Source organism: Plutella xylostella, chromosome 17 (genome assembly GCF_932276165.1).
Source record: "Plutella xylostella chromosome 17, ilPluXylo3.1, whole genome shotgun sequence".
In the NCBI taxonomy this organism is placed as follows: domain Eukaryota; kingdom Metazoa; phylum Arthropoda; class Insecta; order Lepidoptera; family Plutellidae; genus Plutella; species Plutella xylostella.
Window position 1 is genome coordinate 4,237,546 of NC_063997.1, and position 17,626 is coordinate 4,255,171.

Below are 17,626 nucleotides of genomic sequence, written 5' to 3' on the forward strand. Positions count from 1 at the left end.
AATGTTCTACAGGTATAGATATACCGTATATAATTATAATTATACGGATCCCAGGAACAATACTCCTAAAGAGAAGTACGGATCTATGTACCAATGTTGACATTGAGAATCGCTACACTCATTAAAGTTAAAACAAAAACAGCGGATATTATAATGAAACCATAGACAATTAGATAGCGAATCACAAACAAGGCAATAAAAGTTGTGCAAGTGCAGTGCGTGTCGACATTACGTGCGTAAGCAGAGAAACGACGATTAGTAAAACTGGACCAGTAAGGTCACTTATTTTCTTCATTTAATTGACGGTCGGATGGCGTAGTGATTAGTGGCCCTGACTGCTATGCCGAAGGTCCCGGGTTCAATTCCCGGCTGGGGTAGATATTTGTTAAAGACAGATATTTGTTCTCGGGTCTTGGGTGTTGATATTTATATTTAATATCTATCTATGTCTTTGTGTAGATGTATCAGCTGTCCGATACCTATAATACAGGCTCTGCCTAGCTTGACTAGTCGGATGGCCGTGTGTGAGATGTCCCCACATATTTATTATTTATAATTGTTATTGATATCTAAACCGGTGATTTCTTAGTAGCATACGGAAAGCAACACTTTTTCACTCACAGTAAAAGTTTTTAAATAAAAATACTAAGTACTTAAATATACATACTTTTATTCCGTGTCGTTACAACCATGCAATATTTCTAAAAATTAGCCATAGCGTTGATTAGTAATCTAACAAAGTGACAGGGTGTACGGTAGAGATTAAACTGCGGACTAAGCATGGGCGATTACAATTACACATCGAAAGTCGAATAATACTTCATTTGTATCAGTGCCAACATCCCTTACGATAAAGAGTTTAAAGGAAAAATACACACTGACATCATTTTCCGTTACTGGTGGAGTGACCCTACTGTTGCTGTGTTATAAATCGCCACACTCTTTCTTTTGTTTGGCGTTCAAGATCAAATCGTGCACTTGGCAAAGCCACGGCCGCCATTTCATTGTTCCAAATTATTGTAATCTTACATGACAGTTATCATTACATTCATTTCAAATGGTCCGGCTAATTGAATCTTTCAAGATCAAATTGTTCACTGGACATTGTAAAGAGACATGGCTAATTAATTAATAAGAGTGTTTGTATTATAAAACATGTTGAGAAAAGGATGGTGCGGTCATTCCTCGGTTTAAATTAAATCTTAGAATTGACTTTCTTTATGCAAAGTGGGATGAGGAAGGCCGAGGACCGAGTGTTGTGGCGCTCCTTGGGAGAGGCCTATGTCCAGCAGTGGATGATTATTGGCTGATGATGATGATGATGCAAAGTGAGATGTCCTCTCGTCTCAACAAAATTGAGGCCCTGAAGTGCGATGATTACATACTACACTTAATTTATACTTAGCATATCATAAACTGCCCCTTAGGGGATTGCAAAATTTAAGCAAGCCGATTTTAGGTCAGTGTTACTGAATTATTAAACAATATCTGCACCCTCATGAAATAAAAATAAGTATTTAATCCCTGATTCATTTGCCTATAAATAAGTTGGCAAGTATATGTTAAAAATTTAGTTGTTATACTTCAGCAGAAAATCTATAGAAGCAATCTTCTACAAAAACCATAACCAATCGTTGTAGATTACCTACCTACCGACCAGCGCAAACAATTCAGAAGCTTATAGGTGTAATATAACCTACTTATAAAATTGTATTGCCAATAATAAGTAGGTAACTTATTTGTAACAGCTTGCAAGTCATTCCAAGAGCGGTGTGGAGCCACAAAGGGTGTAACTAAAGGCTATTCGCGAGTGAAAGGCTAGACTCCTGGCACCTGGGCTTGGAAAGGCTTTATTTAGCACCCGCCAGAGCTAAGTGAACGTGAGTTTCGTGAAACAGGAAGCGGAAATAGACAGCTTTAGAAAGGACGTTCGGGTCGTGTTTACTAGGAGACACTTGATTACAAGTAATTAAAATATTTATGGTATTTAATTGCAGCCCATTATTTACACATAATCCTACTTTTAGTGGAGGGATACCGTTGAAAAGAAAATGTTTACCATCAACGATGTCTTAGTAATATAGAAAAGGGTCACCATAATACATATCTATACGTAGGTATAAGTAAAACAATTTTTTGCATTTAAAGCTGTAACTAGTTTTTTTAAGGTATGTAAGTATTTTACTTATTTAAAAGGCAACTTCAATATATATATTTATACTCCAGTTCACAACTGATGTTTAGTACCCCTTAAATTAAATTCTTTATTGCACATGTCATAAGTTATTTTATTGGTTTACTGAATGAATGTAACTTTTGGTTGGCGTTCTTGGGTCACATTATACTCAATTTAATAACAACAAAGATTTAGGGCAATTTGTACTAAGTTGAAATAGCTACGTGCCTAGACTTAGGTACTAGAAATTATAATGAGCTGTGGTTTTCCGCCATTTTAGTATTTAAATAATTACATATAAGGTTAGCTCAGGAAAACACGATTAAAAATTACACACAAATTCAAAGTGGCCTAAATTACATTGAATGACTAGTAAGTTAGGTAACATGACACTGATAAATTGTAGAAATGGTAAATTATATATTAGTCTAGCATAAATTACTAAATGTCATGTTTGTAAGTAATAAAACAAACTGTATAATCCTTGTACGCTACTTCCATTTATTCGTTTCAATAAGGTTAAACGCTAACGTGAATAAAATACATGATACCTGGTTAGATTGATAAGTACTCGAGTTACACTTAAGTGTTCAAGTGACTATAAGTAAACCTAATTTATAAAAGGCTAATTCATGATATATGCTTACCACTATTCATGTTTTAGTTAAAATAATAAAAATACGATGAAATAGATATACGTTAAAACATGCTTAATCTATGGGTATGTCACGGTTTTTCCCACTGAAAAAGGTGCCTCGCCATGAGTTTGTATGTCCGGTTGGGTAAGCCAACTGGTAAATGTAAATTTTATTGTAATGATATACCTAATGGATACGCCTCTCGGTCAAGGATCTATACAGAATGTAAAGGTTTGCATTTTAAGTAAATTAATGTTAAATTACTGAGATACATATAGAGAAAGAAAAAAAATACATACATAATGTAGTATTTTATGACTAGTATATGAAGAGAAAAATATGTTTGTGCTTATAACACTAAGTTATACTTACATAGCTCCAGAAAAGGTCAAACTGCTATCCCACCACCTAGTATGAACTTAACAGCTTCGCCATGCCAATAACATAACTAAGTTAATAGAGTCACAGACATACATAGGTACTTATCGGAACGACTGGTACGGGATCAGGGCTTGGCTTCAACAATTGACCAGCAGGGTTACTTCAGCTTGACATCCAACGAACCAACGAGAGCTGTAATGCAATCGGTACATTAAATACAACGAGGTAGAATCGTGGGTAGCTCAGCAGTGCTCAAAAACTTAGTTTTTCGTTATCTAGAGTGACCCCTGATACGGCATGGTAACAGCCGCTCTAGAGATCAACAACTTTATGCAAGGTCTCCCTTTTGATTGATTGTAGGAGTGTCAGAGCACTATTACATCGTTTGCAACAATGTAAGTATGTATAAAGTTTACAGATGTGTAGGTTGGTATAGTTTACATCTGTTGACGACATCGAGTAGGTACCTACAGTACTGTTAGTGTTTCGTTATGATATACTACAAATTTTAATCTTGTAAGATTTATTTAGTTAAATTACTTTAATGAGTACTTTATGAATATACAAAAAAGTAATTGATTATGAAGTCTACTTAAATTTATTGTTCCTGACTGAGAATATTCGTTTAGGTTTCTTGCGAAACATATCGTTCTGGTTTCCATAGTGCCTATTGTAAGAACGTAATGATTTGGTTCGAACCAGCAATTATTGAATTGAAAGTTTAACCGCTTAGATTGCTAGTCATTCAAGGGTCAGGCTAAGGCTTACATGGAAATTTATTGTTAGTTGTAGTAAATAATTTTGCAAATGTTCAGTAATTTTATTTTTATTTTTTATTTATTTTACAAAAATAGACACGCCAACAGCACATATGATCATACATTATCAAGACATAATTAAAGGTATTATTATTCTATCTATGCACCAATTACAGGCGTGCAACAGCATTCAAAAGGACTATCGTAACCTACTTATATACGATACTCAGGTATTTGGGTTTAAATTTGTTTAAAAAGATAGCAGAAAATGGTAGCCTAATGGTGGTCGGAGAGGTGTTGGCTGACCACTTGCCAGATGGTCCGATGACATCAGCAAGGTTGCGAGGAAAGTGTGGAGCAGAGCGGCACAAGATCGTAAACCTTGGCGTATCCAACAGTAGGCGATAGAGGGCTTTTGATGATGATATGGTTTTAATAACTGAATATTATACCTCCGACATGTTAATCTGACGAATGAGAGAATACATCACCAAGATTATTTTTTCGAGGCACCCCGTTGAATTCTTTTGTATGAAGAAACCAAATTCTACTATTTGTTCCACTTAGGGCGGATTCGGCCAACGTCGAGTAACTATTTACTCACGAGTAAAGTACCAGTTACTCGCGAGTAAGCAGATTTTGCATTCTACCAAACCTGAAACCAAGATAACTAGCTTATCCCAAGAATAAAATGTTATACCGCTAAAATTGACCGTGTAACGAGCTTATCCGAGAGTAATTTTGTAATGGCGGCAGCACATCAGCTGATTAGAAAACCGTCATAATGACATATAAACACATCTGTCAAAACACATGTCAAAACATAAACAAAAGTACGTTAAAAGGCAAAGTCTCAGAATAACAACAGCGAATAAAATTTTAAAACATAAACAATTTCATACTTTTATAATCTATTCAAACTAAGTTGGCATGTCATTTCTATTGCATGCTTTGAAACGCAGCTATTTTTATTTTAGTTGCATTACAGTTTCGTTCCTCGTTCATTCAATTTAATCATGGTATAACTTGGTAGAATGCAAATGTACTTATCCTAGATATTTACTCGCGTATAATTTTAATCCCGGTATAGTTATTCTCGTGTAACGTGATGTTTGGACGAATTCACCCTTAGGGCGGATTCGACCAACGTCGAGTAACTTTTTACTCGAGAGTAAACTAGTTACCAGTTACTCGCGAGTAAGCAGATTTTTCATTCTACCAAACCTGAAACCAAGATAAGTAGCTTATCCCAAGAATAAAATGTTATACCGCCAAAATTGACCGCGTAACGAGCTTATCCGAGAGTAATTTTGTAATGGCGGCAGCACATCAGCTGATTAGAAAACCGTCATAATGACATATAAACACATCTGTCAAATCATAAACAAAAGTACGTTAAAAGGCAAATTCTCAGAATAACAACAGCGAATAAAATATTAAAACATAAACAATTTCCTACTATTATAATCCATCCAAACTAAGTTGGCATGTCATTTCTATTGCACGCTTTGAAAACGCAGCTATTTTTATTTTAGTTGCAGTATAGTTTCGTTCCTCGTTCATTCAATTAATCATGGTATAACTTGGTAGAATGCAAATGTGCTTATCCCAGATATTTACTCGCGTATAAATTTTATTCCGGTATAGTTATTCTCGTGTAACGAGATGTTTGGACGAATCCACCCTTATAATGATGGTTGTTTCCATTTCATTTTTCAAAATTATTATTTAAATACTTACCAGCATAAAATTTATAATAATTATTACAGTGATCTTTCCAAGAAATTGCTGATCGGTTAAAATATCTACTTATTCACTTTGTTAAAATATAAAATCTAGCACATTGATTTGTGTCAACATTTATAAAATACTAGCTTTTCTCGAGTAGTGGATAGCATATGTGTTAATCCAGGGTGTCAGCTTACTTCATAAAAATTGGTCCAGTCGTTTTCATGTCAAAGAGTAACAAACATGCCTTCATCCATCGGTCATTACTTACAAACTTTCACGTTTTTAATATTAGTAAGTAAGTATGAGAGTAAAATGTAGCTGCACAAATAACAGTACAGGAATTATAGACACGCAATGGCACTAACTCTGTAAAACTGTTGATTCAGCCTTTCCTGGCGGCTGCCTACAAATCAAGGTCCACTCTGCTGACCTTACTTACATTGTCTGCGCACCATTTCTCTATTATTATCTTAACAAGGTCGCTTGTTGCGAATTTTATCACTTTGATCAAACACGCGTTATTTTAATTGAAAAGCATAGAACGTAAACAGTCTTAAATACATTAATTTTTAAACTGTACTAGCTTTTCCGTGCGAGTTTTGATATTCATTTATTATTAAGAATAATAGGCGCTCAAAAATAATGTGGCATCACATACGTCTATTATACTAGATTCCCAAAGTGTATGTACTGCGCGTGTCAAAAGGTTGATCATTTACCCATGTACCTACTCGTAGTGAATAAATACATTTTTGAAATACCTTCTAGTAGTGGGGAGCATATATTTCTCTGTTGAGCATATCCCACCTACCCTCGCAGCTATGTAGCTACATATTCTATCTACCTTCATCAGCTTCATACTCAAGGAAGTTTAGATCTACAGGATATGCACAAAGGTTCCATTAGAGAGAGACAGGTGCAGGCACCTACAACCCCACACAGAATAGAATATAATTCATACTCAATCAAAACCAACCCTTCCCGCAGGTCCGAAGCGTGTACTTCCCGCGCGAGCTGCTGCGGCCCTCCTCCCTGCTGACCAATATCGTGCTTGATGATACCCGATCCAGCTCGCACCGCCTCACCGCCACCTGTGACAACATCTTCGCGTATATCAGCGACACCGTTGCTCCCGGTGAGTTAAATCGACACGCTAGCGCCATTTTCTTGAGAGAAGACGCCATTTTGAATCTACACTAGTGCCATTGCAAAGTGGGGTTTCACGGGGAAAAGCGAAGTTGTGGATGTTTTTTGGGTGCCGTGTTTTTATAAATGTGTAAATGACACATGTTCAAACTCGCACCGCCTCACCGCAACGTGTGACAACATATTTGCGTACATCAGCGACGCTGTCGCTCCCGGTACTCACCTTACAACAAAATTGCGTCATTGCGTCACTTGAAGACGCAATTTTGAATGTACACTAGCGCCATTTCCGGGGATTTTGACGGCGAAAATGCGAAGTTCAGGATGGATTTTTCCGACAAAATCCGCTATCAAGTTTTATTTACCGTTTAACCTACTTTTAAGAATTCTAGATTTCTTTTCTGACTTTACATAGGTATAATGATATTCCCAGGTGGCCGGAGGTAGTATATAAATCAGATACGTTGACACATTCTTATTAGGACAGAATTAGAATGTCGCAACGTTTGGTTCCCACGTCTAAAAACATCAGTATTGTACCTGAACATAAAATAGCAGGTGGTTAACCTGCTTTTGATACTAGCTAGTGTTCTCATGGAGATAAGTATAGGTTCATTGAGAAAATTGCGATTAAGATCAAGTAACACTACGGAATAATAGACTGATTGGTATAACTGTTGGGATCACAGTTGAGGTAAATAATGCTATGGCATGCAGGGTACTCAGGTATATTGTGCTGATAGAATATAATATAGCTAGGTCACATATAATTACTGAAATTTACAAAAAGAGCCTCTGAGTATTCTCCATAGTCTATATTCTTGACTTCAACTACTTAATCAATAAGGAACAGGTATTACTCTCATAAAAATATACTTATACAGATAATTAATTTAATAGCAAGTTAAACATTTTGAAAAAAAACTTACAGTTTTTTTTTTATTCAGTACCTCTTGCATTATATAAAACGTATACTTAGAATTATGCGAAACGCATAGTTTCATTTGTACATAACATTCACGGTATATGTAGCCATAGTGGTTTTTTATTTTAATAAAGAGGTCCCCACTTATCCGTAATAATGTGAAAAGTGAAACTTATACTTTTGCCAAATTATGAACCACTTAACTCAAACCTCCATATTAGGTATAACATAATGTGTAATGTAACATAATTCCTAAGTACTACCTACTTACATTATTTTCTCCTTACAAAGTCTCCATTCTTACGCAACGTGAAACAGCGCGTACATTACATCAAGCTGCGAGTACTGCGTTAACTGCTAAACCGTAATTAATGCGGTTCCGATGTCCGAGTGTCGTCAATGTTCCGGCTAGTTTGAGCCTATGCGCGCGCAACAAATCCTCACACAACCTATCGGGGTTCGTGCCCACTGGGACTTTGATTTAGGTACAAAAAATAATTAATATCTTTTGATTTTGCCTAGCCCCTGTAATAACACCAACGTTAAATAATGTCATCAAATATTACGAGTAGGTACGAGTAGTCCCTGCAAACTATCTTAAAAACGAGATTTTATGAAGAGTTATGTCAGTAAAGCAGTTAAAATATCGATGTTTTTATATTTACCTACCTACTTTACTATAAAATATGTATATTATTAAAAAGTTGTTTATAATAAGCAAGCCCAGTTTAAACTAACCTGTTCACTTTCTACAAAAAAACCGACGCAACATTTGCTGAAACTTAAAAACCAACCGAATGTGATGAAGTATGAAGCTTACCAAGAAAAGTTACTAAATATGTAATTAGATAGTCAATTACATGAAGAAAACGTCGAAAAACGACGTACCTAGCTCGATATTATCTAGTCCATTCACCCGCTTCGTATAATTAAAGGAAAGAAACATCAAAATGATTGATGTTTAAATCTATTAAAGTGATCTAATAGCTGTAAAGCACACACAGTGAAACAAAACAAACTCACGTAACTAGGTTAATTAGGTTGTCAAGTCGTTAATTGTGGCTACCTACAATTATTATGTTAAGTTAATAGTTTATTGATATAATATCTGCTATGAACCATGTAGGTAGTAATTGAATAATAGAATGCAAATTTGCATGCATTTATACTGTATCATATGAATCACTCTAATAATTTGCGAAGTTAACTATAAAATTTAATGGAAAAAACGAAAATTAGAGACGCAACGGAGACACATTTTGACGATGATAGACCGGTTTGCATGGCATCTTTAACGCGAATTGCGATATAGTGACATTTGTCTACGTTAATAATCATACCATGGAGTGATATCGGCATTATGCTATAATGCCCATTAGAAATAAGCTAAACATAATAAGTCGCCCAGAGTTGTGCCTTCATTCTTTTAACTAGCAAAAGCCAGCAGCTGTGACATTGCTAACCTTTTGGTACTACGAATTCAGACACTGCTATTTATTTATAAAGTAATTTATTGTACTACATACGATCCTCGATTCCTCTCGATCCTTGTAAAACAGTTAAACAAAGATACATGTGCGTGATACGTGAGCATACATAAAAAAAAAAACATACATTAGTCACATACGAATCGAGAACCTCCTCCTTTTTTCGAATCGGTAAGCCAATGGTCAAACTAAAGGTCACTTCTCACTATTCCAGGCATCATCGTCTACGACGGGCGTCGCGACAACGCGTGGCGAGTGACCCACGCGTCCATGTACCCGGACCCGGACATGGGCGAGTACGACATCGGCGGCGACCGCTTCACGCTCATGGACGGCGTGGTGGGGCTCACGCACTCGCCCGCGCAGGGCCTGCTCTACTACCAGCCGCTCGCCACCGACAGGTATAGTGGAGTATGGTTTAGTAATGTAACTTGCGCTGATAAAGAAGATGTATGAAAATGGCGACTGTTCCATACTAGAATTATAACACGCGCTGATACAGAAGGAGATATAAAATGTCGGCTATTCCTTAGATGGGAGTAGTTCGCGCACATAAAGAATCTATGTCAAAATGGCGACCTTTATATAAGATGGCATATCCGCGATTTTCACATTGTTTCCTCATCAGCGCTCTTTATGGTAGCAGTAGGTTAAAAATAGATTTCCACGATTTATTCAGATGGCATAGTCTCTAGACTAGAATCAGGTATGCTAGAGTGGTTCTGGTGCCATGTACCCCGACACGGCGAGTGCGACATCGGCGGCGACCGCTTCACGCTCATGGACGGCGTGGTGGGGCTCACGCACTCGCCCGCGCAGGGCCTGCTCTACTACCAGCCGCTCGCCACCGACAGGTATAGTGGAGTATGGTTTAGTAATGTAACTTGCGCTGATAAAGAAGGTGTGTGAAAATGGCGGCTGTTCCATACTAGAATTATAACACGCGCTGATAAAGAAGGAGAATTTAAATGGCGACTGTTCCATACTAGAATTATAACACGCGCTTATAAAAAAGCTATGTCAAAATGGCGGCCTTTCACTAAGATAGCATATCCGCCATTTTCATATTGTTTCTTTATCTGCGCTTCTTATTGTAGGGTAGATTAGTTTAGATACCCAGAATTCCTTCAAATGGAATAGGCTCTAGACTACAATAAGGTAGGCTAGAGTGGCACTGGTGCCATGTACCCCGCCACGGCGAGTGCAACATCGGCGGCGACCGCTCCACGCTCATGGACGGCGTGGTGGGGCTCACGCACTCGCCCGCGCAGGGCCTGCTCTACTACCAGCCGCTCGCCACCGACAGGTATATAATAGTGGAGTATGGTTTAGTAATATAATGAGCGCTGATAAAGGTTACTATATGAAAATATGCGGATATAAAGAAGCTGTACGAAAATGGCGGATGTTTCATACTAGAATTATAACACTCGCTGATAAAGAAGGAGATAGAAATGGCGGCTGTTTCATAAGTGGGAGTAGTTCACGCACATAAATAAGCAATATGAAAATGGCGGCTTTTCAATAAGATTGCAACATGGAACATGGTTTAGTAACTCGCGCAGATAAAGAAGTTGTATGAAAATGGCAGCTGTTCCATAAGTTGGTGGGTTTCACGCACATAAAGAAACAAAGAAGCGGAATGAAAATGTCGGCCATTAATAAGATAGCATGAGTATGTCCGCCATTTTAATATTGTTTCCTCAAATGCGCTCCTTATAGTAGGTAGAGTAGAATGGTAGATTTCCAGAATGTCTTCAGACACAATAGGCTCTAGACTAGAATAAGGTAGGCTAGAGTGCTGCTGGTGCCATGTACCCCGACACGGCGAGTGCGACATCGGCGGCGACCGCTTCACGCTCATGGACGGCGTGGTGGGGCTCACGCACTCGCCCGCGCAGGGCCTGCTCTACTACCAGCCGCTCGCCACCGACAGGTATAGTGGAGTATGGTTTAGTAATGTAAGGAGCGCTGATAAGGAAGCTGTATGCTGCAGATAGGAAAATGGCGGCTGTTCTATACTAGAATTATAGCACGCGCTGATAAAGAAGCAATATGAAAATGGCGGCCATTCAATAAGATAGCGAGACGTGTCTTCAGAATACAAAAGCTGCCACTACACGGGTTCGTTATTTACGTCGATAAACTCGTTTAATGCGCGATACACCAATCACAGTTGTATTTATGGCGAATCGCGATACAGTGACGTTTATCTACATCAATAAGGTAACCGTGCAGCGGTAGCCTGGTGAGATATCATAATCTGCGCTCCTTATAGTAGAAGTAGGTTAGTAGATTTCCAACATTTATTCACATGGAATAGGCTCTAGACTAGAATCAGGTATGCTACAGTGCTACTGGTGCCATGTACCCCGACACGGCGAGTGCGACATCGGCGGCGACCGCTTCACGCTCATGGACGGCGTGGTGCCGCTCGCCACTGACAGGTAACGTGGAATACAATATACACATACATCTACATTCTCCCACTCGTGCCTGTCTCCTGGGATAGACTGACACTATGGTGCTCCACGCGCCACAATCCTGAAAATATCATTCACTTCCTCACCATTTGTAAAAAGTTAGTGTGCATAGATAAATAAGCTATATGAAAATGGCGGCTGCTCCATAAGTCGGAGTAGGAAGAAGTATTGATAAGCCTACGAATTGAATAGTAATAAACGCAGGGCGAGATGGCATGCACGACGATGACGTGTCTGTCAATTTTTAATATTGTTTCTTCACCTGCTCTCCTTATTTTAGACGTCGATTATAATAGATTTCCAGAATAGTGTTTTTCAGACGACATAGGCTCTTGACGGGAAATTGGTAGGCTAGAAAGGTACTGGGGGTCGTTCCAAACAGAGCCGGTATACTATTAACGAATCCCGTGTTCGAATCCCGGATAGTCATCATCTACTTCCTACAAGTACAATACCAAGTTGATTCAGTTTTTCCTCTGGTATTTACGTACCAGAATGTTAATTCATAGTTAATGTATTTTATACCTACTGCCGCATAGAGCTGCGTAAATCTTTAATTACTGTCAGAATATTAAATTAATGATTGACTTACACGCGTTTTCAAATATGAAACATTGTAGGTATTTTGTTTCAATAATATTTTTATTCATGTGAGCACAGACCATATTTTCAATAAAGACTTCTTATTGTATTGTATGTTGTATAGAGATATAATAAAAATAATAATAATTATTAATTGAATAGCCATAGCAGAGTAGATTTAATATTGCAAGGTATTGCACATCTGTAACTTTGAGAAGTGTATCAGTAAGGCGCACCGATTTCATAGATGTTTGAATTATTTAAGAATGAGATTTAAGTATTGCTTACAAATGGTTACAGTTACTTAGCGGTTAAAAGGGCTTACTCAGCATAGCTTAGAATATAATATAGTGTACAAATATATAAAAAAATATAGTAGGTACTTGAAAGGGCTACCCTGTTATACTAAATAATTTTATCTTTATCAAGGTCATATTGAATAAACAAAGTAAATTATTTATTATTTTTACCCATAAGTAGGTCAAATACACATTGTTTACAAACAGTTTATCGGATGATAAATATGTGGATATTACATTACATTGCTCGTGTAATGATAGACATACGGACTACAATAAAATTACACGCTATTTAACTATCATAACATTATCTCCATTCTGAATGAAGTTTAATAATGGTGTTTAACTTTTAACATCATCATTTAGTTAGGCTATATCAGCATATTTAGTTGATAAGTAATATGAAATTGTATTCTTGAGTACTTATAGGCACACGAGAATTTTCGTGTGGGTTTTTTCAAAGACTTTCTATATGATTTTTATGAAATATTAAAACCGTCTGATTTATTTAATACAAGATGAAAAAATATACTTTTTTGGTAGCTTCAGACCTAATTCATTTCTTAAAGCTGAAAACCCTTATGAGCTTACTGTTTCCCACACAAAACCAGACCAAAACCTAACAGACCTACCATTCATCCACAGACTCTTCAGCGTGTCAACAGCCGTGCTGGCCGCCGGCCCCCCGGCGGAGGGCACCGACCTGCCCGTGAACCTGGTGGGACGCAAGTCTTCACAAGGACTCGGCATCGCAGTTGACCCCCGGGATGACACTATCATCTTCAGCCCCATGAGTGAGACCGCTATTGCAGCGTGGAACCCGTTGGCTAACACTCATAGGTGAGGTTTTGACTTTAGCTTTGAGTCTTTCGTTGGTAATCGAAACTAAGTAATTACATTACTTATTTAGCTAAAACTACTAGCCTAGCATGGGGGGACAAAAGTTCTCCTCCTCTGGAGGAGAACTGTGTGTGATCGCGATGCAAAACTATTGTCACTTTTTGTCGTGCGTGTATTACACCTCGTGCTAGTTCTATAGGAAGGCGTCCCAGTAGGGGATGAGTGTAGCAGTTGATCCGACGGATTCCACCATTGATCGTCTTTATGCTATGTCGCCGCTATGGATCCCTTGCCTTCTTCACACTCCGAACCCTCTTTTATCATTCGTTCAATAAACAACATGCGCAAATGTTATGTTATTTTTATTTTCATCATAAGATGTGTAAGTACTTATATGAATCAACTAAAGATGTATATCACGATGTTCCAGGGTGCTAGCCCAAGACCCGGAGAAGCTGCAGTTCTGCGCGGAGGTGCGGTGGGCGGAGCGCGACGGCGGCGCCGTGTGGGCGCTCTCCACGCGATTCCACAAATACTTCAAGAGGACCGTGTCCAAGCATGAGGTACGTTGGTACAAGACCAGGAGAACCAGCTGTGTGCTAAACTTAGGTATCGGTATAGTCATAGTGATCGAGTTGAGTGTTGTGTGTGATATATGCGACCAAAAGCAAAGAAAGTTCTTCTAAATGGCGTGTCAGTGACACACACTAGAACATCACTAGGCTTTGTCACCGTGGCGAAAGGATTAGCCAGTCAGAATAGTGTCAGTCGCTGACTTTCGTGCACCGTGCACCCCATTCTCGTGTTATAAAGACAGCCCAAATTAAGATCACAAGATATTTCCCTCTAATTGTGATCAATTCCTACGGGATATCCAGGACTTCACATAAGTGAGCACAATGTCAATATGCAATCATTTCTTGTTAGGTTTTGTCATGTACATTTTGCGTCCCGTGCCATGGGGCTTGACGTAGAAACCTTTTATATCACATTATCATAACCAATATGTGTAATATTTCCAGATCAACGTGCGAGTGGTCCGCATAGTGGAGGGCGGGCTGGGCGGCGGCTACGGCGGCCGCGGGTTCAGCGCGCCCCCTCAGATCTTCCGACGGTCCACACGTTTTGCCAACGCTACCAAGACTCTCAAACACTAACCCCATTAACCTTATGATGAAGGAGATTGTTGGACGTCAAGGGAAAAGTTACTTTTCTTTTTAATTGTTTGGACACTTGGATGTTTGGTTGTTCTTTTTGAAGACGTAAATTAAATGGTTCTGTTCGGTCTAAAGCCAATTAACATCAAATTTATTTTGAAAAAGTATGATTTCGGGATTTAGTATCTGATGCATAGGCTTTGACTTTATCTGGAGATGGAGATATAGAATGAAACAGGACATTTTATTTTCAAACTTTATTGGATCAGAATGATAAACTTACACAACAAATTTATACTCTCCTTCATTGAAGTTTATCTAGAAGAGGCTTTCATTTTTATTTGATGATAGAAAAGCTTGATTACTCCCACCAGTTTACTCTCATAATTTTCAGAAGATCTCACAATAAAACTGTGTGAGAAAAGCTTACAAATTTCATATAAAAATATTTAAGCAAGTAACGTTTATATAGTTTTCGTAAAAAATACAATAAAAGATCTTTCGCAAGAAGATGGCTTGTACAAACATTTAATGCAAGCTCTCCTAAGCTTTGTAATCATTTATTTAAATTGTACCGGAACGGTATTTAACAATAATTCAAATGATTTTTAAAAGTGATTTACCTATTATTTATGCTCTTCTACTTAAATATACCATAAGTAGCTTAATATGATCGCTTATAACAGACTTCAAAATTTAACGGGATGTATGTACGTGTAATTAATTGTTATATTATAAAAAATGTGCATATTGTTCTTAACGTAGTTACATATTTTATTATCTGCGGTTGATCTTACTAGTATCTGCCTTACTACATGGTTTTAAATACGAATCATGTATGTGAGTAAGTTGTAGGTATGTACTGTCATGGCATAGACTACCAAAAAACGCAATTTAAAGAGACATGTTAATTAACCAAGGAATATAATTCAATAAAACGTGCAACGTGCTTACTCCATACAAAAGAGTTAAACGCGTTGCATTGAAAAGAAAGAAAGCTTGAAAAGTTTCTATCGCATGTCTTCATTGTAATTTATGGAGAGTTTAGTCCTAACTACTCCAACTTTGGTAGAATAATTTATTCGGAATATTTTGCTTAATGCGACTACTAACTACTGATCTATAATATGTATGTAGTAGTTTTAAGAAGCGCAAACAAGCAATTGAATACTCACCGGGAGTTTTTCAATGGTTGCCATAATTTTGAGAATCTTGACAATCTGATCTTTTTCTGCCTAATTACACAGTTTAAGATTAGTTACTTGTTAAGTTGTGGAGAAAGAATGTACCCATAAATATTTTGTGTATGTAATTTTATTGAAATTAAGCATTAATTTATATATAATATGGAATGTTCACGATAAAATAATAATTTTATTGTAAGTAAGAGTTGATCAAACTGCCTAGGCACATGTAAATAACAATAAAATTGAGTATTTCAATCATGTGTGATACAACTATAATAGCTAAATAATTTATCTATAAGAATATTTTATATTATTTTTATATTTAAAAAATAAAACGTATAAAAATATGAAATATAGTTTTTCTTACGTTGTTATACCTATTTGTTACTATAATGATACACTCTTGGGCAATGAAAAAGTTCCACTGAGAAAATCACCAAATTACTCGTTAACGGAAAAAGCTAGCTTAATATCGCCTTCTGGAACATTGAAGTACATTTAACTGAGCATCAGGCTATTACCAACTAAATGCGGGAATATATAATCCAAATTTTAAATAAAATGTTTGAAAAAATTGGGTGTCGGCAATTTGTGAATGGAATTTTTTCATTGCCCGTGAGTGTATCTAATAGGTAATTACTAAGTATTTTAAATCGCAAATTTTTAATGATACGTGTACCTATATCGGTTAATATCGTTTTCAGCAATTTCGCTCGAAATAGCCTCCCGCATGCTCTACTTTTCTCAGAATGATTCACAGAATACCTTCACTTATTAATTCTTACTATTTGTTTACTGTCCCTTATAACTTACGATATAAGTGATAAAATCCAACTGCAGATATCCAGCTGATACGTTTGCACTAGGGGAATACACAGCAAGCAATTATGGATAAGTTATTAAGTGGGAGAAGACTCTGTTTTATGGATTATTGGATAAAAAAGACATCACGTGCACTCTCACATTTATGGTGATTACTTATATGAGTTTCTTTATTTAGTGGTGGTTTGCAGATGTGTGTGTAGATGTATGTTTTGATTTATTCCAGCCCATGGCTCAATGGGGTGGAATAATTCTACAAGTACCTACTGCCTAAATAGGACAATCTTTGCGTACAACCATCTTCTCCTATTTTGATTATACTTATAACATAAATAAGAAAGCAAGAATTAGATAAGAAAAGCAGCCGTTTGTACAAGAGACGAACTCTGCAACATGCAACGACATCACTGAGCCTCTAGTACGGGTTTTGCTATTTATGAAAACGAAAAAAGTTTACGTTTTCTCCTGTCATCTGCATACATTATCTGTCAAAAGTTTCATTATAGTTTCCATTAGAGGCGCCACTTAGTGCGAGAAAACAAAAACTTTAATAGTTTTCGACAAACTATCAAACCTGTAGGTACCAAATAGACCATCTGGTCACTATTCTGAAAATTAGTGCCGATTTCTCCATATTTGGTTAGAGCATAACCAGGGAGTAATAGTTGACTTTTGACACATCTGGAGATTCATTCATTTTATATGGAGATGACGTTTAATTTATAACTTATACTATGGAGAAATTGGCACTGAGTCTATGTCTGAAGGAAGTTCTAATTTTAACACTGTACATTTTGCTAGCAAAAATGAAATTTACAAGAACACTCATATAGAGTAAAATTTTCATTAAAAAGAATTAAGGTGCCTTCAGAATCGATATCACGTCCGGTTCCAACGCTGCAGTAGCCGGTTGCACTCTCGCTGGGGAATCCCCTATTAACCGGACCAATCCATCATTGTCTGTTACATACTGTCAGCAAAAAAACTCATGAATTAAATTGATGGGAATTATTA

At 37.2% G+C, this 17,626-nt stretch overlaps 1 protein-coding gene across 1 annotated transcript in view; it reads left to right on the forward strand.

Moving 5' to 3' along the window:
• LOC105395711 (protein yellow) overlaps positions 1–15,305 on the forward strand; it is a 39,418-nt gene extending 24,113 nt beyond the window's left edge. The window contains exons 4-8 of the mRNA XM_038108864.2: positions 6,672–6,819; positions 9,457–9,643; positions 13,252–13,446; positions 13,877–14,009; positions 14,469–15,305. Coding sequence (XP_037964792.2) covers positions 6,672–6,819; positions 9,457–9,643; positions 13,252–13,446; positions 13,877–14,009; positions 14,469–14,603 — 798 coding nt within the window. The 3' untranslated portion in view covers positions 14,604–15,305. The remainder of the gene's footprint in view (positions 1–6,671; positions 6,820–9,456; positions 9,644–13,251; positions 13,447–13,876; positions 14,010–14,468) is intronic.
• The last annotated feature ends 2,321 nt before the right edge of the window (positions 15,306–17,626 follow it).